The 26,240-nt window shown below is 32.7% G+C and overlaps 2 protein-coding genes across 3 annotated transcripts; one reads left to right on the forward strand and one right to left on the reverse strand.

Annotated features, from left to right (window-relative positions):
• Window positions 1-356: 356 nt before the first annotated feature.
• On the forward strand, window positions 357-10,296 carry LOC143057703 (beta-1,4-galactosyltransferase 4-like). The gene is made up of 7 exons (XM_076231069.1): window positions 357-611; window positions 1,309-1,550; window positions 2,547-2,731; window positions 3,460-3,582; window positions 4,073-4,165; window positions 8,817-8,955; window positions 10,018-10,296. The coding sequence occupies exons 1-7, from the start codon at window positions 368-370 to the stop codon at window positions 10,147-10,149; spliced, it is 1,158 nt and encodes a 385-aa protein (XP_076087184.1). The 5' UTR covers window positions 357-367; the 3' UTR covers window positions 10,150-10,296.
• Window positions 10,297-12,616: 2,320 nt separating this feature from the next.
• Window positions 12,617-24,250, reverse strand: LOC143057704 (uncharacterized). Of its 2 annotated transcripts, none has more exons than XM_076231070.1 (5): window positions 24,158-24,250; window positions 17,934-18,363; window positions 16,475-17,436; window positions 14,445-14,662; window positions 12,617-12,821 (listed from the first exon to the last, which is right to left on the reverse strand). In XM_076231070.1, exons 2-5 carry the CDS (start codon window positions 18,343-18,345, stop codon window positions 12,743-12,745), a joined length of 1,671 nt encoding a protein of 556 aa, XP_076087185.1. In that variant the 5' UTR covers window positions 18,346-18,363; window positions 24,158-24,250; the 3' UTR covers window positions 12,617-12,742. The 2 variants fall into 2 exon arrangements, with proteins under 2 accessions (XP_076087185.1, XP_076087186.1); XM_076231071.1 differs by lacking the exon at window positions 24,158-24,250 and adding an exon at window positions 23,966-24,079.
• Window positions 24,251-26,240: the final 1,990 nt, after the last annotated feature.

Consider the following 26,240-nt stretch of genomic DNA (forward strand, 5'->3'; position numbering starts at 1 on the left):
CTTCTGAAATCATGCAAACAGTGTAAAATTCAAATTTTCGTTTTTCGCGAAAAGTACAGTATTGTCAAGATTATCAATTTTCACCCCTTCCTGTCATTTAAGTATATTGATACATATAACTGTTTTTTAAGATAGCTTATTTTATGTAGTTTTCGACAATAATTATCATGTAATGTCAAGAAACTATAGAGTTGATAAGAAACGAAAATTTCCGTTTTCAAATGTATTTTTTTAATGTTATTTCTATATTATTCTTTGAGGGGAGAGGGATTTCAGAAGTCCTAAAATTCTCTGCTATTTAGTATGAGTCTCTGGTTCTTTTATTTATTATATTTTGAAGGTATCAATTCGCAGAATTAAAATCTGGATGGGAGAAAAATGTTGTTATTTCATTGTCCTGTCCGTTATCTATTTTGTATTCTGGGGTTATATGGCCGGACTATTGTCTCGGCTGTTTCGAGAACCTCGGTGTATTATACCTGATGAAGACATGGAAAAGATCGTACAGCAAGAAATAGCCGAACATTACCCGGAAGTGCAGAACTATCTTTTGAAATCTACTAATAAATCTAAAGAAGCAGCTTATTGTGCTTGGCCGCCTTTAGAATTCGGTAAGTGTATGAATATGCAGGTTGTACACATGCGCTCTTTTCTATATTTTTGTTTAAGGTGGTACCTAACACTACAGGGAGATAACTCTGTAAAGTCAGCTAAACGTTTAATTACGTCGTGTTGTAGAAGAAATATTAAGCTTCTCAATGATCAAAATTGGTGTTTGTCAAATTGCTATATAACCAGTGTAATTTTTCTGACAAAACGGTTGGTTCAAATTTTAAAATTGTTTTATATTTTTGTTAAAGCGTCAAAGAAAATACTTTAAGAAAATTTTATGAAAATTAAACGAGCCAAATTAATTTTAGTGAAAGTGTTGGGTACCACCTTAATGTTTTTAAGTAAATTATATATTTTTTAACTTATTCGATGCGTGTGTCTCTTATCCATACAACTTTACAACAACAGTTGTTTTTATATGTTGCTCCTCTATTTTTATTTTCCATGTGGCTTAATAAGTATGTAATAAGTATATAAAACACACTATTTTGAGCTGAAAGTACCACTGAGTTGACAATTTTACTATTCTAATAAAAACTACACTATTTGATATAAATGCAAAATAAGGAATTTGACACAGGTTTCAACGGTTCAACTAAACATTAAAATTGTAAAGGCGCGACCGGTTATCGTTGTCCTATGATAAACAAATGTTTTATTTTCAAGATGAGTTGGGGTTTTTTTAATTTATTTTAGAAGGCAGACTTCCTGTAAACAAAGCCGTTTTATCATGGGAAACGCTAGAACAAAAGTTTGTTTTCATGGCGAATGGACATTATAAGCCAAAGTTATGTATCCCATACCAAAAAGTAGCCATTATTTTAGTTGTATACAAAACTCCAGAAAGTGAGAAACAATTTCAAATCTTCATTAACAACATGCTACCAAAGTTACGTCGACAACAACTTGAGTTTGGAATTTACGCTGTAAGACAGCAGGTCAGTAATCATATATATCATTATATAGTTTGTCCATTAGTTTGTACTGGTAGTAGCACTAGTAGTAGATATAGTAGTAGAATTAGTAGTATATATGTTTGTTTAGGGGCCAGCTGAAGGACGCCTCCGGGTGTGAGAATTTCTCGCTACATTGAAGACCTATTGGTGACCTTCTGCTGTTGTCTGTTCTATGCCTGGGTTGTTGTCTCTTTGACACATTCCCCATTTCCATTCTCAATTTTAGTTATTATTTCAGTTAAATTGAAAGTACATGAAGCAGTAGTATAGTAGTAGAGGTGATGCGTGTGGTAGTAGTAGCAACTGTAGTAAAATAAAGTAGTAGATTTAGAGGTATCAGTAGGTGTTTATGTATAAACAGAAGTAACTGTAGTAGTATTATAACAAAAGAAGTGATGATAGTAGAAGTAGAAGTAGTAGTAGAATAGAAATGGTCATGATGGTGATAGAAGTAGTAGTACTATTTTATTAGTTTAAGTATATGTTTAAATAAAATAAGTAGTAGTAGTAGTGAAGTAATGAAAGAAGTAAAGGGACTTATAGACCCAATGGGTCGAGTGTATTTTATTGTGTATGTAATATATTTGTACTCTACTGAACTGTAATTGCACATGTCACTATAATAAAAATTTACTTACTTACTAGTAGTAGTAGGAGTAGTAGGAGTAGTAGGAGTAGTAGTAGTAGTAGTAGTAGTAGTTTAAATGAAACAAGTAGAAGTTGTAGTAGTAGTAGTTTAAATGAAACAAGTAGAAGTTGTAGTAGTAGTAGTTTAAATGAAACAAGTAGAAGTTGTAGTAGTAGTAGTTTAAATAAAACAAATAGTAGTAGTGGTAGTAGCTATAGTAGTAGAAGTAGTAGTTTAATTCTTTTTTTAATGAACTAGTAGTAGTAGTTGTTGTTTAGTATTTGAATTAGTAGTAACTGCTATCATAGTATAACTTAAATATTCTTATAAGTAATTTCATTAAATTACAGGCGTCAGATATTCCAAATCGAGGCTTGTTGTTCAACATAGGGTTCCAGAAAGCCATGACCCACATGAAGTATGATTGTGTGATATTTCACGATGTTGATGTGATACCAGAAGATGACAGGAACTATTATGCCTGTGAATATTATCCACGTCACATGGCAAAGAGGATAGACAGAAATAACTATAAGTACGTCATGCATTAGGCTACGCAGACGCAATCAATAGATTTTCCTTGGAGGTAGTTTGAAAATAAATAATTTGCCTAAGCAAGATTAAAAATGAATATGCTTCAATACAATATAGGCAATAGTTGTGAACAAATGTATAAAAATGTGTTTGTGCTGAAAACAAGCATGCATAGTAAACTGAATAATCTAGTCGCCGAATTCGATAACTAAGATCACACCATTAACTTTGACTCAGTTTTAATTGACTAGGATTACCATTTTCCCTCCCAAATATCGTTGGGTTTTCCCAAGTATTTCAGCTTCCTCAACCAACATAATCTTGATGTCATGACAATGCCATGAATAATAAAACACCATCAATTAATCATATTTTAAAAGAGGAAACCATTTTATTTACAAAGAAATATACCTTCTTTCGCTTAACTACCGAGTAAATTTTATACAATTTTGAAACACGTCATGGAAAGTGTGGAAAACAGAAAAAAAACTATTGGTGACCTTATTCTGTTGTATGGTCGGGTTGTTGTCTCTTTGACACATTCCCCATTTCCATTCTCAATTTATGTGTAGAGATTTTTTTAATTTGATCTTAATTTCATTTTGACTTTTTCACCTTAAAGACATGTTCTGAAGGTTTTTGTCATTTTGAATTGAATCCAGTTAAGCACATAATAAATTGCTCAATTTTATGCATAACATTATTAATGTTTAACCATTTTCATTTAAGGCTTCCACATAAGGACTGGGCTGGTGGTATCATTTCCATGAATCCGGAACAGTACACAATAATAAATGGATGGTCCAATATGTATATTGGAAACCACACGGATAACGAGGATATTTACAGAAGGTATATGTCTTGTTATTAAAGCTGTACGTTGTGGTTTTGTACAAATGTGTATGTCAATGCATAGACAGTAAACAAATTAACCGACACATAAGCAATAACGATAATCAGTAAAGGCGCGTAATTACAAAATGGTACACAACGAAATTGTATATATACGTATCAATAGTACTAGAACACACCCGTGATATCGCGGGTCTCGGTGACTGAAGTAAAGTGTATAACTATGTGTAAGCCTTATTTAAGCCTGGATTTTTAGTATTGGTATTGTCATCTGATTTGCTCTTCTGTAAAAGTATGTCAATTAATAAAAACACAAACTGAATCTTCTCCTTCTTCAACTCACTGTGACATTTGTGGGTGAATAAAAACAACACCTTAGCTTAGATAGAATATGTTAGAATGATAGAGCAATCAAGTTTCCTTGCTCTATTTTTTTTTGTGTGTGTCTTGCACAAATACAAAATTGATTTGCGATGGATGTATTTTGTAGAATAGTGACCCATTATGACTTAGTTCGAACTGAAGATAAATATTCGTACTGTGGCAGTACATCTAATAAATCAGAACTTCCGAACAAGGAAAGGTAAGTACAATAAAGCAACAAAAGTTCAATTTTGAATTTGAAGTTTTTTTAATTGTTTCGAGTAGGGGAGGAAGATACCAATGAGACATACACACTGATAAATTGATGGAAACTGAAAACGCCATGACATAAAATAACAATAGACGACAAAACTTGTTGTAAATATTCTTCCCTAAACTTCATATCCTTTTCTTAACTTTTTAGCACAATTTTCCGGAACGTTTGAGCATATCGTTTCGTTAAACTCTGATCATATTCGTCTCTAAACCTCTGATCATATGCTTTCTTCATCCTCTGAGCATATTATTTCCGTAACCTATGGTCATATTTATCCCTAAACCTCTGATCATATTACCCTTCTTTAACATCTGATATAATTCGTCCCTAAACCTCTGCTCATTTCCTTTCTCTAACCTCTGAGAATATTGTTTCCTTAACCTCTGGCTATAGCCTTCCTTAAATCTTTGATTATATTCTTCCCTAAAATCTATACACCAACCATGTACTATAACATGTATAACGCGCGTCTGGCGTACTAAATTACAATCCTGGTACCTTTGATATCACATAAGCAACACGACGGGTGCCGCATGTGGAGCAGGATCTGCTTATCCTTCCGGAGCACCTGAGATCACCCCTAGTTTTTTGGTGGTGTTCGTGTTGTTTATTCTTTAGTTTTCTATGTTGTGTCGTGTGGGCTGTTGTTTGTTAGTCTTTTTCATTTTTAGCCATGGCGTTGTCAGTTTGTTTTAGATTTATGAGTTTTATGACTGTCCCTTTGGTATCTTTCGTCCCTCTTTGATAACTATTTACAGCACTGGGTCGGTGCCACTGCCAGTGGACGTTTCGTCCCCGAGGGTATCACCAGCCCAGTAGTCAACACTTCGGTGTTGACATGAATATCAATAATGTGGTCATTTTTTATAAATTTCCTGGTTACAAAACTTAGTTTTAATTTTTCGAAAAACTAAGGATTTTCTTACCCCAGGAGTAGATTACCTTAGCTGTATTTGGCACAACTTTTTGGAATTTTAGGTCTTCAATGCTCTTCAACTTTGTACTTGTTTGGCTTTATAAATATTTTGATATGAGCGTCACTAGTGAGTCTTATGTAGACGAAACGCGCGTCTGGCGTACTAAATTATAATACTGCTACCTTTGACAACTATCCAAGATTTTCAACCACTAGATGATATACGATATATTTACCATCAAAATTCAAACTCTCCGATTGCTACCGTTGCCTGTACTTAATCATGTTCTTAAACAAGATGTTTTGGTCATTATGTTCCCTATACACCTTATATATTTTTTAAACCTTTCAGTTTTTGGTTTTGAGTGTTCGTGATGATGGTTTAGAAATTATTTTTTTTTGCATTGTTGTTTTTCATTTTATAATAGTGGGTCAATACTGGTGGATTATCAGTCCCCAAGAGTGCCATTAGTCCTGCCGTAAAAGAGGGACGAAAGATACCAAAGGGACAGTCAAACTAATAAATCGAAAATAAACTGACAACGGCATGGCTAAAAATGAAAAAGACAAACAGACAAACAATAGATACGTACAAATGACACAACATAGAAAACTAAGGAATAAATAAACAACACGAACCCCACCAAAAACTAAGGGTGATCTCAGGTGCTCCGGAAGGGTAAGCAGATCATGCTCCACATGCGGAAATGCAAGCACGGGAATATCGTATAAATTGGGAGATATATACCCCGTATGCAGGTGCTGCTGAAATGTTGCTACTTTGAAATGGAACGTTTACAATTGGAAAGCTGAAATCATCTCTTTTGTCGTAAAGTTTTGGTTTCAACCGACCCTCGTTGTCAATTTCTACATGAAAGTCAAGATATGAGGCAGACTTAACTGTATCTGTAGTATCCTTTATCTCTAGTTCGATGGGATAGATGCGTTCCACATAGTCACCAAATTTTGAATTATTTAGTGAAAGAACATCATTTATATAGCGGAAAGTAGAGCTAAAGGATATTGCTTACTTCTTGTCTTTCTTCCTAAGAAGTGCATACATACGTTACCGTTAAAATCGACCGAAATAAAATTAATACTACGATAGAAATATATTTTCCAAACAGTTATACAGTATTCCTATAGTATTGTTTCGTTTTTTGCATTTGTTTTGACTCGATTTTTCTACTCGAGGTATCCATGATTTGAAATTGCACCCATGACCTTTGATCCCTATTAAAAAAAAAATGCACCATAATTTCTTTTCAGCTTCCTAATGATATATAATTTAGCCGTATGTTAGATATGTGCATTAAAAATGTAAATTTGGCTAGTACCCCTATTTTGACAATTTTACCTATTATGTCTGTTTTGTAAACGCATAGTTATAAATAAAATGTGATGCAACTGTCATACAAGAGAGATGTTTAGCGCTATAAAACCAGTTCAATCCACCGTTTTCTACATTTGAAATTGCCTGTTCCATGTCAAAAATATGACAGTTGTTGTCCATTCGTTTGATGTGTTTTATCATTTAATTTAGCCATTTGATTGGGTACTTTCTGTTTTGGATTTTCCACAGAGTTCAGTATTTTTGTGATTTTACTTTTGGCTATTTATTTATGTCCCTTTGGTAATATAGATAAGGTAGTCATACATCCCCGGACTTGAATTGTTGGTTTTAATTGTTCCTAATCAAGGTAATTATATAAAGTTTGAAAAACGGCTCTGGTGCATCGCGTGTTAGTAAAACTTTAAACTTCAAATAGACTTTAGCATAAATATGCTATTCTCCACTTAAATGTAGAAGTTATTTCATAGGGTCTCCTTAGTTCAAGGGGTACAATCAAAATCACGTGATGGATATACACACACCGGAAGTAACAGTCGAGCAAACCGCTTGAAAGGTAAGTAGTCGTATTTACTTGTTTAAATCAATAAAATTTAATAAATAAGGTAGTGAACCGAATGTCGGAAACTATCTAGTTATGAAATACACAATTATCCTTGCTGGAAAGCGTGCAGTTAATGCTAACACTTCGACACAGTTATCCGTCGAAAATTTGGAACTGTGTCGAAGTGTTTGCAATAACTGCACGCTTTCTAGCAAAAGCAATTGTTTATTTTAAAACTACATACTATCCGACATTCGATGTGCCAACTTATTAATCAAAATTTAATTGATATAAACAAGAAAATGCAACTACTAACCCTTCAAGCGGCGAGTTCGACTGTAACTTCCGGTGTGCGCATATCCATCACGTGATTTTGATTGTACCCCTTGTAGTTCTGTATATATCAATTGTTTTGTTCATTGTACATTTTTTTTTCATTTTGTTGCCCGTTATTTTCTGTTGTTAACATGGTTAATTAGTTGGACAGTTATTCTAATATATAATTTCGCACACCATTGTTCTCAGTTCATTATTTTAGCTAATTTCTTTACTTTTTCTATCCATCATTTCCTTTTTGTTTGCCCACATCCATAACTTCATCTCATCCCATCGTTAAAAAAAGAGAAAATTGAGTACGATTAGCATATCAATCAATTACTATAAACCAACTTATTTTCGCGGATACTTTATTTCGCGTTTAGTCCTTTCTATCCCATTTTGCGACGATTTAAGTTCGCGATTCTCAAACTTACTTGATGTAGTTAAGTAGGGAAAAATCCAAGTAATACATTTTCGCGAAGATTTATATTCGCGATATTTTTCTACTCGCTAAAATAAATCGGTCGCGAAAATTAGTTGGTTAATAATTTAATTGATTATGTTCGTTGACGATAACCCTGTAAGACTTGACAGATTGGCATCATTTAATACTCGGTAGATTTCTTCGATAATTATATCAAGATGATTTTCTTACGCAGGAATATATAAACTAAGCTGTATTTTGTTAAACATTTCGAAATTTCGAGTCCTGAATGTTCTTTTACTTCGTACTTTATTAACAACGAACTTTAAATTAGCAATTTATTTGGCACAACTTTTTTGGAATTTTTGGTCCGCAATGCTCTTCAACTTTGTACTTGTTTGGCTTTATAATATTTTTTTTTATCTTAGCGTCACTGATAAGTCTTATGTAGACGAAACGCGCGTATGACATATTAAATTATAAACCTGGTACCTTTGATAACTATTTGTATTCGAGTCTTCTGTAGACGAAATTCGCGTTTTTATATACGTATATATATGAATAAAGGCAATAGTAGTTTGCCGCTGTTCAATAGTCATAAATCGATTTAACTCAAAATACAAATCCGGGTCACAAACCAACACTAAGGGAAACACATCAACTATAAGAGGAAAACAAATAAGTAACAGGAACACTGAAGTGCTACAAAAACGAACGCCAACATACATAGAAACTGGTTAAATGATAACAACTGTCATATTCCGGCCTTGGTACATGACATTGTTAAAACAAATAATGGGCTGAACCAGATGTTATGGCTAGCCAACAGAGGCGGATTTAGGGGGCAGGGGGCCCGCCCCCCCCCTTTTTTGGGAAAAAATTTGGTTGCTTATATAGGGAATCATTGAAGCGTGACTGAAGCGGGCCCCCTCTTAGGTCAGTCACTGGGCCCCCACTTATGAAAATTTCTCTGGCCAAACCTCCCACTTATAAAATTTTAAATAAGTAACAATGCTTTATGTATTTTATCTTATTTTGTAGATGTTGGTCGTTTGAGAAAACCGGACGAACCTGGCAGATTGATGGTCTCAACACCACATCATATGAGAAAGCAGAAATACTAAACCAAAAACTCTTCACTTTAGTAGATATCGGAGTAATTTCTCAAAAAATCAGGAACGTGAGTATATTTGTTTAGAATAAAAATTATTTTAGTAGCACAATTGTATCATTAAACATGCTGACTTTACATATTACTATACTCACTATTCATTTTAATGTACATAGAAGTTAGTTTGCAGTGGTTTACCGGTATCTAATATTTTATACTAGTATATTCATTTAAGGTGTTATCAAACTTTTTCTACTAAGGTTGGTGTACTCCAACTATTACAGGAAGTTATAGAATAAAGAAGACGTAAATTAATTTGCGAATTTTTTTTTTTGATTCGGGCGTCACTAATGAGTCTTTTGTAGACGAAACGCGCGTCTGGCGTATATACTAAATTTAGTCCTGGTATCTATGATGAGTTTATTCCCAGGGTGGACAATCCTTAGCATTTCGAAACAATAAAAGTTTTGTAATCTTATTGACAATTCTTGTTGACAACTGGGCTGGTTACACACTCGAGCAGAACTTGCATTATTCAAAAATTCTAGCGTTGGAATTTATGTCTGTGCTGAAATGGACCACGGAAGTTATTATTGTAACCCCAATATTTTATCAGTCTCGGCAACTTCCAGTGCGATCATATTTCTTAACATACTACTGTCTAATTCGGGAAATAGAAAACGAGATTATAGAAATTGTATGAAACGGTTACTTTGAAACATTACAATGACGGTACACATCAGAGAAAGTAACAAACAGGAGGAACTTATAGATTAATAGATTATTTACATATATCTTTCTCTCTATGGACGCCTTTTGCATTTTTATACTTTATTTATGACAAGGAATATGACAAACATTATAAATATCACAGCTGTTCATGCCAAGAAAAAAGTCAAGTCTGACTATGCCGACTATGAATGTCATAATTACCGTATGAGAAAACTCGCCTTTTAAGAGCCGTTACCAGCATTGAGGTTTACAAATATTGATACAGCGGGACAAGAATATAATGAACATTAAGAGGCGAACATTAGGGCAGGTTTAATTGTATATGCAATGCTTTACTTCCTTTTTCCCAATTGTTGCAGTCCAAATAAGACAAATAATTGCTTTGTTTTAATGTTGTAGGGTTACATGAATCGAATACGAAATATAACCAACTTCGACAGTCTTCCGAATGCAACTCTGACGTTAAACAACATGGCGTGCGAGCAGTTACTTGGAAGAAAGCTTGATTTAAACACTACATTAAAAACATAATATTGACTTTTTACAATATTTCAAGGAGTAATGTGTACATTGATCTGAGAAAAAAAAACAGTGTCATTGAATTTACTGAAAAGAAAATGTTTTTGAAGATCACTTGAATATTTAAAACAAATCTTAAAATAGCAAAAGACATATCTAGAATTCAACCCAAAAGTCTTCAACGATCGATGAGTTTCTATACAAATGCCTAAACATAACTTTGGTAGATACCGTTAATTCATAATATGATAAAGTATAGTCTATATATAAGCTTGACATTTATTTGCCAACGTTATGAAATCGGAAAAAAATTAAAGCTAATTAATTCCATTTTATGACGTTTTGAGCAGGAATTCGTACGAAAACAATACTGGCTAATCTACATTTTATTTGCATATCAATAAATCTTTAAAAAAATGCGTTGGAAATATGAATTATAACTATCACTCTATAAAGTTTGTCTCATCAAGTAGATTTTGAGATAAAACGTCTAGTCTTATGTAGACGAAACTCGTATGTTATACCAAATCGTTAGCCGGGTATCGTTGATGAATTCCTTTAAATAACATTTACGTTTGTGGTATACTAGTATGTTGTCATAAATTCATGAGAGATGTCCGTTGTTATTTTGCAGTTTACGTGTTGTAATGTATTGTTATATTTTTGTCATGTATATCTCTGTGCTTAGACCAGAGGGTTCTTTCGTTTTTTGTCTTGTATTTTTCTCATGTAGTGTTGTCAATTTAGCGGTATTTTTAACATTGCCTATTAAGCGTGAGGTTTTGGGTAGCCATAAAACCAGGTCAACCACCATTCTTTTCTTAATGTGCCTGTACTAAATCGGGAATCTAGATGTTTTATCTACAGTCAATTTCTATTTATGTTGGCGTTTGCTTTTGTTGTAGTTCAATGTTTCTATTGTTCTGCTGATGTCCTCTTCTAGTTGTTTCCCTCGGTATTATTGTATTACCCGGATATAGTTTTGCTTTATCGAATTGTTACTATTGGACAGCGGTTAATACTGTTGCCTTTATTTAAATATACATATTGTATATATATATATAATCAAATAAAAAACATTTTTTAAACACGTACATTCATTATCAATTGATCCAACAAAAAAATAAATAAACATGCTGACATACCATATGACAATAGAAATAAATAGATTGAGAAATGAGAATCAATTTAGGATGGAATCTTAAGTTTCATAATCCCACTTGTGATTGTTGCATTATTGCTTTTTCTACCTGCTCGACGAAATGCGCGTCTGACGTATATATAAAATTTAGTCCTGGTATCTATGATGAGTTTATTTACAACCACTGGGTCTATACCACTGCTGGTGGAGATTTATTTCCCCGAGGGTATCACAAGCCCACTAGTCAGCACTTTTTGTGCTTACATGAATTATCATTGCTATTGTTGTATTTATAAATTAACTGTTTACAAAATTTTGAATTTCTTGAAATACTAAGGCTTTTCTACCTCAGGCATTGATTACCTTAGCTGTATTTGGCAACACTTTTAGGAATTTTGGATCTCAATGCTCCACAACTTGGTACTTAATTTGGCTTTTTTTTTTTACTTTTTTGGATTCGAGCGTCACTGATGAGTCTTTTGTAGACAAAAAGCGCGTCTGGCGTATATATAAAATTTAGACCTGGTATATATGATGAGTTTATTTATAAATATGTGTACAGCTTGTATAATTTTTTTCTTTGAAATATTCTTCAATCGAAAATAAAATAGAAAATATAAATGTCACACATCCACAATTGTATATATACATATGAATTATCAGGTTAATTTTGTGCTCAAAACTAACATTTGTCCGCGAAAATTAAAGCAGGACTGATATGATAAATTTAGAAACGTTATTTGCCATTTGAATCAGGTAGGAATTAATATCACTATCACTATCAAATTTGGAATTTTAAGAATTTGAGTAAAAAACAGAATTCAGTTATGAATAGCAGTTAAATTTTCTGCAACCTAAACAAACTAATAAAAGACAATGCAGTATAGTGAAATATATTTGTTTGTTTATATAAAGCAAACATTATGTGTTTAAAATTTCTATTTCGAAATTCTATAAAATTTTATAAACAAACCCTGCAAATTAAATCGCTTAATATGTAATTTTCAAAAGGTATTTTTCAACTAAGTGTGAATAGTTTTATCATAATTCATATAGTTCATTCACTTGTTTTATCTAATTAAATCTATAAAAACCATCACAGTTAGATTAAGCATATTCACATATCATTTTAAACACATATTAAGGTGGTACCTAACACTACAGGGAGATAACTCTGTAAAGTCAGCTAAACGTTTTAATTACGTTGTGTTGTAAAGGGAATATAAAGCTTCTCAATGATCAAAATTGGTGTTTTTCATATTGCTATATAACCAGCGTATTTTTTTCTGACAAAACGGTTGGTTCCAAATTTTTGAAATTTTTATATTTTTGTTTTATGAAAATTAAACGAGCCAAATTAATTTTAGTGAAAGTGTTGGGTACCACCTTAAATCTATAAAAACCATCACAGTTAGATTAAGCATATGCACATATAATTTTAAACACAGATTAAACGCAAATAAATCAGTCGTCGTCGGTAATACCACTTTTTTTCAACTGTTCATATACTCGATCCAAATATTCCGGATCAGGATAACCATATCTGAAATAACAAAGTGAAATCATTTGCGACCTAATATCAAAATGGGTTTTTACAAATAAGCAACACGAATGGTGTCATATGTGGAGCAACATTTGTTGCGAATTCCTCGACTCCTACTTCTATCCCTGTTTTAGTGTTCATGTAGCTCAGTCTTTATAGTTTTCTATGATATCATTGTACACTGTTTATCTTTCCGTTATTGTCATGGGTTTTTTGGGGTTTATTTTTTGCAGTGCCGTATTTGTTTGTCGTCAACTTATAAGTATAAATATCCTGTTGGTATTTTCTGCCTCTCTTTAATATATAAACGGATAAGACAATATATTTGAGTAGAGTGTAAGAATAGTTGTATGACACACCAGAAATTATTTAAATGAAGAAACCAGAAATGTTTAAAGAAAGAATTTACGACAGCCATTGGTAATTGTATATATGTTCCGGACCATATGAGTATTTGGACCATACGCGTATGGTCATGACCATATAGGTATATACTCATATGGTCCGACCATACGCGTATGGTCGGACCATACGCGTATGGTCGGGGTAATTAACACTCTGTTACAGTTTACTTTTAATACTTCTAAACTCTTCATATGGTATGACCGTTCATTCAAAAGACGCTATCATATAGGTAATTTTATCGTTATATTATAATAAAAAGATAAGCTAAATAAAAATAAGAAGTTTCACATTGTTAATTTTACTTAATTGTCAAATTTAAAGTAAACACATTTTATGCCGATGGTCATTACCGATGGTCATAACCGATTTGTTATTACGAGTAAATGGCAATATGTCGACTAAAAAATTAAATTCCAAAAATTTCTTAATGAACTGTTACATAAGAAGTCACTGGAAAGTAGCATACTATTAGTTTATTTAAGTTGTGTTGTGAAGATGGTGTATTGCAGTCAACCATTTTACGATATTTGAGATCTAGAGCTTCTTAAAAACACTGTAGACATCAGAATTGCCAAAGACCTCGGTATCACTGTACGCAGTTGCAAAAAAGGCTTGTTTTTCACTCGCAAACAAAATGTGTAAATGAAAAAGATCGTGCACAAAACTTGCAAATGCAAAAAAGCTATGATACCGTGTGGAAGTGAATGTCATCCAAGCCTACATGCACTAATGTAACTAGCGATGAAAACTAACTATGGCATCAATATTAAATTTTTACGTAGTTTTTTTTATTATAAAATTAAAAAAATGTCATGTTTTAAACCATCACTGTTTTTTTTAGATAAAGTTCTTGTATTATTGAAACGTTTATAATGTAATTTGGAAAAATAAATATACCTATATGGTCCAAATACTCATATGGTCCGGCCCGTTAATAACCAAACGAGTATTATACTCATATGGTCCGACCATACGCGTACGGTCGGACCATACGCGTATGGTCGGACCATATGAGTATACGCATATGGTCATGACCATACGCGTATGGTCCAAATACTCATATGGTCCGGAACATATACAACATGTACAATCCTATTGAAACCCTTAGTGGAGTATAACTGAAGCCCTCTTCGAAAACAAAAGGTCCACCCAAAGTCACGAAAACATGAAATATAATGGTAAACAGATATATATATATATAGAATGCAAAAGCATTACCTTTCTGGACCTCCATCAGCACGTGTTTTATGGTGAATGTCGTTCCACGTGACCACATTATCTCGGCCTGAGGTAGCTGATTTCCCAACTGTGAAGACCAATTGTTGATCAAATGCTTTCTTAAGCATTCTATGGATGAGTCTGCCTTGTTCATTATCAGGCAGGTATGCTGTTCGGTGGGCTCCTTTAAACTTAACACCAGGATTTGGATGTCTCTCCTTTTATGAAAACAAAATACAATTAAACATTTTATTTGTGTGTTTATCATTTATTTATAAATATGTGCAAAGTATGTGAATGGGTTTTTTTTTCAAACACACTGTATAAGTCACATAAATACAGGCAATAGAAGTATAGTTCAAAAGTCATATATCGATTGAGAAAAAGCAAATCCGGGTTACAAACCGAAACCGAGGGAAACACATCAACTATTTATGCTAACAGCATCAAAAATACCGGTCATACAATTTAGTATTTTTCGTTTTATGTCATAATCTTTCAGGTTTATACTAATTCTTTGGCATATTACCGTCTCTATTTAAACCGATGTAACTTTTCCATCTTTCAGATCTGTACTGACCTGTTAACACAATGTGGTCTTCCTTGACTGATCCTAACTTAACTGTCTTTTGACCATGCGGTGTTTCGTGTCGAGTCATAAGATATACCGTGACAAACCAATTACTTTCTATGTCAACCCACGTGATATTTAAATCTCGATTTCTCTTGTTTTGCTTGTGTATACATATATGATGTGTGTTCTTAATTCGTGTGTCTGCCCGTGTAAAGTTACCCATCTTTCTGTGGCCACCCATTAGGTATTAATGAACCACCGACTGAGTATCCTTCCGGAACACGGATGCCACTTCTAGTAACTTGTTGGGCTCGTGATGTATCAAATATCTCCTTCAGTTTGTATTATAGTCTGTGGTTTTTTGTTTTTTTTTTGTCATTTCCCATTTTATTTTTGTCATTTGTTAACTAATGCCTAGTAGTAAAGTTCTGGCCATCCCTTTGACAGATTTAGGGACAACACTACGAGTTGTATTGAAATATTTGTGTGACATATGACCATGTAAATGTTCCAATTATCATAACCACAATCATATCCTCTTTTCCTTGAGTATGACATCAGCGAAAGAGACTTGTCACCGAATTTGTACTCGCAATGAGCAAGACGATAGTTGAAACATGTGGCGCAAGATCTGCTGATCCAATCGGAGCACCTGAGTAAACCATCGTTTTGTTCACCCCTTAGCTTCCTATGTAGTTTTTTGTAGATTATTGGTTTTCTTTCCCTAATGTGTCCCTAATGTGTTGTCAGTTTATCTCTAAGACTTTGAGTTTTGAATGTCCATTTGGTAATTTAATCTATTTTTCGCAATAAGTTAATTTGATCTTTTTAAATCAAGGTCAATCTAAAAAAAAAAGTGTAATTACTTCCTCGTTTTACTTTGTCTATAAAAGATGGTGGGTGTGCTTTTGAAAAGAATCATGGCCTGCTCTAATCAGGGCAACTGTTTCTTGTGATAATTACAAGCTAGGTAATAAGTCGGATTCAGTGAGGTATAAACGAGGAAGGCAGACAGTGTTCTGGCTATGGCAAAGGAACAAAGAGACAAAATATACCAAATGGATAACTCATAAGTCGAAACACACAAAAACAAACTGACGGTACCATGGCAACCAATGACAACCGATGAAAAGATAAACAATTGTCCATGTTGGACCTTTTGGAGTATAGCTCTGCATCTTTTATTTAAGCTTTGGATTACAAATAGTTTGGCCACGAGCATCACTGGAGAGTCATGTATTGTCGAAATGCGCATCTGGTTCAAGAAAAGGTACCGTTAATTTTATTGCATATGTAGGTACAAAACTCCTGATAAGTCAAGTTCGATGATAAGAGGACGGGATTGTGGTTACGGCAATTTAAAGATAACCGTCGTCTTAGCGCTAAACCAATCATGTTGTTTTCTGTAAAACTTTCGGATGCAACTAATTATTTTATGAAAATAATAAAAATTTACCGTCTGAATTCCGTCTGGAATGTCGTAATCAATTATAATAGTATCAGTTCCAGGGAATCCAGGAAGGTATTGGTTCACAGTCCTGCATGACATCACACCCCACGGCTGATTACCAAGGGGCTTGCCATAAAATGTGTTACAGTTAGGACAGGACGGTTTTTCTTCAAAATGTTTCTTAATGCATTCGGAACAAAACTCGTGTCCACATTTTTCTAAAACCCGTTTCCAGGTTTCATGTTTCTTTGACTGGCAAATACTGCAGAAGAATGCTTCTGTTGGTGGTGGTGATTGTGATGGTGGAACCTCTGAGGTTTTGGATTTAGGTTTAGGTTTTCTTGGTCGTCGTATTTTACGTTTTGATGGATAATTTGTAAAGTCCAACATCACTTCATCAACACTGGACTGGGATAAAGTTCTTTGCACTGGTCTGCCCTCCATAGAATATTCGGCTGCAACTTCATCAAATAGTACAGATTTGGGACGTTTTGTACGCTTAATGTTTTCAAAATCATCATGTGTACCAGCGTAGTATTTCCATATACTTTCCTTCTCGGGAAACTTGTCCACATTTTTTCTAAATGGAATTATTTCATCACAACTACTTTCAGATGACATTCTAAGAAGATGTTCTCTCTGTGTGTTGTTCGGATACTCATTCCATCTAGTCTTATCATCACTGTCATCATCGTATCCATTTAGGTCTTCTTCTGAGGGTTCGGTCATGTTAACACCTGCTAGAGTTTGAGGTTTTGCGTCGCCACCATCTTCAGACTCGTCATTCGTCGTATCCTCGAGTTTTTTCTGAGCAAATTCCTTAAAATTCTGCAATGTATTCTCGAGAACTTCTTTCACAGGAAGGTTAGAAGCAAGGAAATGTATATGTGTTGTAGTGTCTGAACTTAACCCCATCAACCAAAGAAAAACGTTGTTCATTATCTTTACGTGGGTTTCGATGTCCATACCTGCAAAATACATGCGTTTAAATCACAAAAAAAAAGATCCTTTTAACAGTTTTGTCTGTTGAAAACATATAATTCTATACAGGATTTCAAAAATTCAGAATTTTATTTCAATAACTATGGTGACGGAAACTGAGGGATATGATTCACCAGTTACCTAAGTTGATTTACCTAACATTTGGTTTTGCTATAAATAGTTTTCAATAGGACGTAATTTTAGTTCAGTTATTTTCATTGACCGCTATTAACATGTGAAGTCCTCTTTAGATCAGAATGATGGATTACATCAGGCTTTAAAAAAAAATATTAAGAAAAATAAATTAAAATTGTTAAAAAAAGATTTTATTTTTTTTTAAACAATTCTAATGTTTTCTTTGTTCTAGCTTTGTGTAAAACAAACGAAATTTGGTTCATTAAGAGAAGAATCGTCTTTTCTATACTGGTATGAGTTGAAACTTTTATTCATATATGTTACTATCTTAACTTTATATTAAACGTACCGTCACCCATTGGAATAGCTATGTTGCAAACCTTATCGTCCAATCCTTTTGCCCTCTCCAGCATATTCTGAACAATAAAATTAAACTGAACATCGGTCGTATCTTTTGCATCGCCTTCCCGCCAAACTGCAAACAGTAGATGGCGACACTGGATACCGCCGGAAGGAACGCGAAATACGTCACCAACCTGACAGTTATTAGCTTTTGTGTCTTTTAGTTTGTCCCATTCTGAAACAAACTTGTTTTTGCCAATAGCTGCCAAAACTTTTATTATTTCATCATCTTGATTCCAACTGGTATCCACAAATACTACTAAAGCATCAGTGGAGCTCTCGACTATTTCTTTGTTGATCTGTTCCACAAATATTTCCTTAGGAACATTGTCGTCTGCTGTCGACGAAGTATTTCCCATACTTTAATTTCAAACGTTCTATAAAAGAAGTACAATTAAATAATGTCTTTGTTTTCTTATTGAAATACATGTACCAAGCACAGACGATTTGGCACATGATAAGGATCTTTTTAATTGTTTGCACAGAATTTTCAATTTTATTTTTTTGTATAACCATCTACATCAAAACATAAAACAAGGTATGACAAGTATAGTAGTGTTATCACCGTGTCGAACGCCACATGCGGGGTGTGTTTGACACGGGGTGGCAATGTCGAAGCGAAGAAAAATTACCAAAGTAAGTTCAAGTATCAAAATTTCTTTTTTTAAATTCTTAGTACCATAAATGTATTGCACGGAAGGAACTGTAACATAATCTATTTCCTGCAAGCAGAAGCAGTCGTTGTCAGTGCTCTGTTTCCTCAAACACCTCTCCCTAGTTTTCCGTGTTGCAGATCTTGAAGCTTCATATGCAAATTTCTGGATAAAAAACTACCTTAGACGACTTCATCCCGTATTAGTTATATAGAATTGAATTCCTATCGTGGAATTTAAACCAAATATCAGCTTCTTACTTAAAATTAATTGGTTTTAAAACTAATTTTTCGTCAAAATATTTTGCAATCTTTAGTTAAAAGCCTCTACCCCTTGAGTGGCTAAATCTGTCACCCCGAGCGGCATTTTATATTTTGATAAAAAAAACTAGTTTTTAAAACCAATTAATTCAATTTAAGAAGCTGGAATTTGGTTAAATTCCATAATAGGAATTCAATTCTATATAACTGATACAGGAGGAAGTCGACTTAAAGTAGTTTTTTTATCCAGAAATTAGCATATGAAGCCTCAAAATCTTCAAAACGGAAAACTAGGGAGAGGTGTTTGAGGAAACAGAGCACTGACAACGACTGCTTCTGCTTGCAGGAAATAGATTGTGTTTTTGATACTTGAACTTACTTTGATAGTTTTTCTTCGCTTCAAAATTGTCACCCAGGTCAAACAATAGCCGACACCCCGCATGTGGAAAACAATGAAAAACAAACCAAATCATAGAGAAAAACTAAAACAATTCTTATTTTTTAAAAGGTTGCACCTTTTTCCAATGAGAAGATTAAATATTTTTTTTATATACCTTCTGATATTTCCTAGGTCTAGTTATATATCTATGTTGTGCTTAAAGGAGGGACGAAAGATACCAGAAGGACAGTCAAACTCATAAATCGAAAACAAACTGACAACGCCATGGCTAAAAATGAAAAAGACAAACAGACATATGACACAACATAGAAAACAAAAGAATAAGCAACACGAACCCCATCAAAAACTAGGGGTGATCTCAGGTGCTCCAGAAGGGTAATCTTGATAGCAAGTAGCACAAAAACATTTTATTGATATTTTAAAATATATTGCAAAATATCACCAAAATATCATTCAAAAACATGTTTTTGACGTGATATGTCTGGCTGTACTCATGTGAATAGCATATTTTCTGGAAATATTTGTTCTGAATGTTTAAAGAGCATTATTTTTAAATATCTTGATTTTATATTGAAATGACATAATTTTGATATAATTCAGTTTCAATTGAAAATATCCAGACAACATCTTTCAAACATCTGGACAAAATATTGTCTAGGATATGTTTTGTTGATGTCTACCTATTGCTTTTTTTTAAATACAGTCTGTCAACCTTATTATCATTTTCATAAAAAGTTGAGGCATTGAATTGAATGTTTATAAGTCAATTCATAAATTCTACTGCTTGACATTATAATATATATATTCAGTAGATTAACAACTATCAATTGGAGAGTAAGAAAATTCACTCGTGTCAATGATTTGTTGATATACAAGAAAATGAAAAAAATGAAAGTATATTCAAATTGTATTTGTTGTTTTGGGCTGGTTTTAAATATTTTTTGTTTGTGCATAAAATTATTCAATCATTTAGGTAAATACATTTAAATGACTACACAGATTTGAAAATGTTAGATAAAGAGAAGGAAGAGCACATTTTTGTTAGAACATTGGAATAATATAATTTTCAAGTATGTGGTATAAAGGGGGGGATAAGTACCTAATACGTTGGCATATTGTTGGCACAATGTTGGCTTATATTTCTTTATTGGCATGAAATATCAATGATATTTTTTTATAAACACTGTTTAAAAAACATTGAATTAGGCAAAATACAAAGAATTTTCTAGTTCTAGGCACAGATTATCGTATTCCTATTTGGTATGACTTTATCATTTTGATTTTTTACTGGATCCTCAATGCTCTTAGAACACAATCGTTATTCGCTAGATAATTTTTCTTTTCACTTGATTTGAATTTTCATTTAAGTTAGATTAGAATTGTTAAGACTTTTCTATCAAAAATGAGGAGACATTCATGTTAATCTGATTAAAAAATTATATAAAAAATATTTTCTTTTTCATATCAAACATCATGGACTTCACACAAATATCACTCACAAACATAAGAAAAACGTTTGTCGTACATCTTACAAATATCAATTAAAAATATTATGTAAAAATGTTTATAAAATATTTCTTTTTTCATATCAAACATGTGCTTCACTCAAATATCACTGACAAACATTTGGAGAACATTTCTAGCATACATCTTACAAATATCTATTAAACATATTATCTTAAAACTATTATGAAACAGTCTTTAACTAATATTTTCTAAATAAAATCGAAAAAATATATTGTTGTGATGTTATTGAAATATTCATTAGATATTACCATTTTTATATTTTTGATTAGGACAAGAAAAGTATATTGATGTTACATCAAAAAGATATTTTATTATACATCAAACTTATGCTTTACATAGATGTAAATCAAAAATGTTTTATAAATATTTCTTTTACACATCTAAAAAATATATATATTAAATGTTATATAAAAATGTCCCGCATCATATCTATACTATTAAACGAGAAGACCTCATTTTGGGGGTCGCTTCTCTTCTTTCCACAATAAATTAATTATCATGCCTCTGTGTCCTATAGGTATAGTGCATAGTCGCATTTGTCATCCATTCATATGATTATTCAGATTGAGTTATTTTGGGAGAAAAACGAGAAAAAAAGGCGTCCGGATATGTTTCCGTCATTGGACGAAATTTTAAGTCAGATTAGACTTCCGGTTTGCGTTTTTAACATACATATATATATATGTTCCAGACCGTATGAGTATTTGGACCGTACGCGTACGGTCTGACTAATATTAAGAAGTTGGTCACGTTTATCAGATACAAATATATATAACAGATCAATATAGTTTACATCTCAAATTAATGTAAAAAGTTCAATAGTAATTGAAATAAAACAAAATAATGTAATAACTATTTTAAAAAATCACGTTTATTTAATCTGTTAATCTCCTGTATTTAGCATGTCAGTAATTCATATATTGAAGCCAAGTATGCTAATTAAAATTGAAGTTATCGGAAGTAAACTTAGAGTGGGAGGACAATCGTTTTAGAATATTAAGGAACTTTACAAAAAAATGCAAAGCAACGTGCATGAACAAATTATGTTACTGTAAAAAAAATATGACGTTCTTTGTGGAAGTCAGTGTCACCTTGAGTACCAAAATAGGAATCACGGATATAAAAATAAACACATATTTAATTTCAATTGTTCGCTTAATCATGTCATCCATATACATGTAATAAAATCAATTTGTATAACTAAAAATAATGATTTTGATAAATATTTGTTTAAATTTAACCAATATGATCCCAAAACATCAGCTGGACCGTACACGTATACTCATACGGTCCGACCGTACGCGTATGGTCGGACCGTACGAGTATACGTATACGGTCCGGACCGTACGCGTACGGTCCAAATACTCATATGGTCCGGAACATATATACTACGAATACAGGACCTTTTTCGGGACGTCGGGATCGGGTGTTTTTAAGCTCGGAATTTCGGGATGTTTGGATATTTAATTATTATTAAATTCGGGACCTCTGGATTTCATGTTTTTAAGCCCGGGATATCGGGATCGGGACCCCTCCGACCCCCCCCCCCCCCCCCCCGGTCCCTTTAAGAATGTTTATAATATACAGATAAGCGCTAAAATTATTTATGTGTTATTAAAATTAATAGAGAACAAACCAAAAAATAGGAATTTTTGGGGAAAAAGGAGGAGCCGGGCTAGATAAACAATTATCCTGTCCCAAAGTACCTATGACTTTTTATACCTTTTCTGAAATTCTCCAGTCATTAAATCTTTTACAAAAATTCATTAATTACAAAAAAAAGAAGATGTGGTATGATTGCCAATGAGACAACTCTCCACAAGAGACCAAAATGACACCGAAATTAACAACTATAAGTCACCTTACGGCCTTCAACAATGAGCAAAGCCCATACCGCATAGTCAGATATAAAAGGCCCCGAAATGACAATGTAAAACAATTCAAACGAGAAAACTAACGGCCTAAATTATGTACAAAAAATGAACGAAAAACAAATATGTAACACATAAACAAACAACAACCACTGACTTACAGGCTCCTGACTTGAATGTTCATGATATACTAAATGTATGTTCATAATAAAATTAATAGAAAAAAAATGGGAATTATGGAAATAAAAGAGGAGGGATAAAAATTCTCAAGTCATTAAAACAAAATTCTTCCTACAACACTTTTAATACATACTTTCAACCACGCTCTGAAAGCCCGCGATTTCGCGGGTGTGTTCTAGTATTGATTGAATATTGCAAAGAAATATCTCCTCGACATAAAATTGTTCTCATTTATAAAACTGTCTATTTAACGTTTTAAAAACATCAGCAAAGAATATTTATTATTCATTATAAAGAAATATTCACAAAAAATGTGTTTATATTAGCAATCAAACATTGGGACGAAATATTATTGTTAAAATATCATTAATGCATAATTTCTGATGTAAAAAAATGTCTTTAAAATATTTTTTGGTAAATATTTTTGAAAAACATATATATAACCAGTCAATAATATCATGAAAATATTATGTGTTAGCTGGGGTGGTATCACCTTCAACATTTCATAATTACATAATATTGTGTCTGTTTCATGTGTACTCTTATTACACAAAATGTCATGTGATTTTTTGGAATTTGTATTTCTTAGATTTGAAACAACCTTTTGACTTTAATCTTATATCAATTTTCTTTTGTTCTATTTTAAGACTTTAACATGATTAAGGAAGTTTAAATCTCATGCCAGTGTACTATTGAGTTACACTTGAAAAATATACTACATGTTTATTTATTTATAAACGTATGCTAAAAATAACTTGTGCAATCCAGAATATCATCAGAAAAAAATAAATTGTAAACGAGTGTCAACAATTTTAGGAATACTTTGATACCATCGAAAATAATAAAACAAATAAAACAATTTACAGAAAAGGACGTATTTTGGATTTAAATCATTGCAATGATGTAAATCTAGACATATGCTTCAAACCTGTAATGATCATTCATGTATTAATTTCTGTACAATTTTAATAGTGTAAGTAGTGTAAAAAGGGGGAACTTTTCGGAAATACGTTAACAGTCCAAAAACGAACAAAAAACCAAACAACAGCATGCATGCAAGTTCTGAATAAAATAAAAATTTTACTTACGTCAATCTCGCTGAAATATAGCAATATTGAGAAGAAGAAGAAGGAAATGTGAGAACTAAAATTTCCGCTTTCGATAGTTAATACAGTACACACATCTGTAATTGTTATGGCCAACCGGAAGGAGGAAATCTTTTATTTTTTTGAAAAGGAGTGATGATCTTTATTTCCGGAGGATTCTGCAAATTAATTTACCTGAAAATACGTCTGTTTGTTTCACTTTTAAGTAAAATACCAAAGTTTACAAATTTCTACTTTCGATTTGTGTGTCTATCTAAAATATGTTCGGTCTCGGTATTAAAACGTTATCCGGGATTCAAATGATTTTACTTTCAAAACGGAAATTCCTTATAATTAATTTTAAGATATGTACCAGTTTTGTTTTATTATTAAACAGGTATTATTACAGTTGATGAATATTATGTTCTGACCTAGACAGTTGTGTGTCCATATTACACTGGTTAAACATCATAAATTGTGTACCGACTCTTAATTATTTACCTACTTACTGAATTACCTTGTGTTTTAAAAGCTTTATAAAAGATTCATTAAAGACTTGCAATAGTGTGTATGTTATCAACAACATCATACAAATACGAAGTTAAATCATTTCCGCAAAATATTGTCTACAACAGTCATCTTTTTTATTTGTATCTGTAAGGATTTCAGTTGTTTAAATGGTTGCAGTGATAGTGAGTCAAATACCCTACCATGCTATTGCACCCTTATTTTGGTGAATACATTTATTTTGGAGGTACGAGGGGAAATTACTGGCAAATCAGGCAATGACGTTGGATATCCTTGCTTGGTAAGAACTCGGTGGGGACAAACACTGCCAAAATGATTATCCTGCCACATAAAAGAGGATGGTGAAGGTTATTTTCATGGAACGTTTTCGGCCTTTTTCGTGTTTTTATTTCACGTGTTTTCGTGGTTTTTACGTTTTAGTTCTCGTTTTCTCGTGTTTGGTTTGATGTTGGTGCTCCGTGTTTTCCCTTATTTATTTTCCGTGTTTCGTGTAGTTTATATTCTTTATTTCTCGTGCTTGTCCCGTATTTGACACAAAGGTAAACCAGACTAATTCAAAATCAGCCCTGATATTATATATGTATGGTATGCAATAGAGTCCATGAAATTACTATTGTATTCAAATTAGATATTGCTTACGGACTCTATTCCTGACTTGGTATAGGCATTTTCTTATGTTAGCAGACCCTGCTCCGCGCGTGGCGTCAATGATGAGATGCTGGTGAAGGGGGCATGCTCCGAAGGACTATATATATTTGGACTACTGAATGCATAGCTAGCATAGTTGCTGTTAAATTGACCTTTTTATCCCACCATTTTCTCCAAAATATGCCTGTACAGAGTCAGGAATATAGCAGTTGTTATCAAATAGTTCGTTCTTTGTAAATATCTAACTTTTATCAAAATATTCCTAGAAATGAGAGATACAGTTTTGTATGTAATTCTGGTCAAATTGAAAATGAAAAACATTTTCTTTTACATTGTGAAAAATACTCAACTAAAAGGGTCATATTTTACCAAAAAGTTTCAAATATAATCGATAATCCTACAAAATTTCAAAAAACATGAAAATAACATAATCTTTTTATTAAATAATAATTCATACACAATTGACTCCTCTTTCTTTTCAGACAGTCTGAACCTGCGTAAAGCAGAACAAACTCTATAAAATTGTCAATATGTCTAATTCATAATCATTGTTTATAATATTACATATTAATGTAGTCACTTATTACGTATGATCAACTATGTAATTAATATACCCTCAGCCTTAACCATTTATTGTTTTTGTATTTGTATGTTGACGTTGGTTTTATTGCACTTTATTGTTTCTGTTGTTCCGTTGTTTTCCACTTTAAGCTTATAGTTGATGTATTTCTGTGTTTCTCTCTGTTTGTATTGTAACCAGGATTTGTTTTCTTTCAATCGATGTATGACTTTTGAACAGCTGTATACAACTGTTGCCATTATTTTATTGGCTTATCCTTGTTTATTTTACCTTGCAGTTCGAATATTGCACGTTATCCATGGCCAGTGTTGCGTTAAAGATTGTAGCTGCTATCTAGGGCTGCGTATATATTGGACTTGTAAACTTACGGCTAGCCTAAGCGCTACATATATCCAGAGAGCCCAAACAATTACTCTTTATTGTCTTACGAATTCAAAATTGTGTCGTATTCATTATAACGATCGATCGACACAATAGATAAGTCAACTTTCGAGTTCGATACATTTCTGTCAAAAACTTTGA

This window comes from Mytilus galloprovincialis, chromosome 13 (assembly GCF_965363235.1).
Source record: "Mytilus galloprovincialis chromosome 13, xbMytGall1.hap1.1, whole genome shotgun sequence".
NCBI classification, from domain to species: domain Eukaryota; kingdom Metazoa; phylum Mollusca; class Bivalvia; order Mytilida; family Mytilidae; genus Mytilus; species Mytilus galloprovincialis.

Excerpts from the sequence above, each read along its gene's own strand:
- LOC143057703 (XM_076231069.1), top strand. The coding sequence starts at position 368 with ATGGGAGAAAAATGTTGTTATTTCATTGTCCTGTCCGTTATCTATTTT. Across the intron at positions 612-1,308 it reads TTGGCCGCCTTTAGAATTCG|AAGGCAGACTTCCTGTAAAC; the intron begins GTAAGTGTATGA and ends AATTTATTTTAG. Across the intron at positions 2,732-3,459 it reads ATAGACAGAAATAACTATAA|GCTTCCACATAAGGACTGGG; the intron begins GTACGTCATGCA and ends TTTTCATTTAAG.
- LOC143057704 (XM_076231070.1), bottom strand. The coding sequence starts at position 18,345 with ATGGGAAATACTTCGTCGACAGCAGACGACAATGTTCCTAAGGAAATA. Across the intron at positions 14,663-16,474 it reads TTCCAGACGGAATTCAGACG|GAGAGACATCCAAATCCTGG; the intron begins GTAAATTTTTAT and ends TTTTCATAAAAG. Across the intron at positions 12,822-14,444 it reads GCTGATGGAGGTCCAGAAAG|ATATGGTTATCCTGATCCGG; the intron begins GTAATGCTTTTG and ends TTGTTATTTCAG.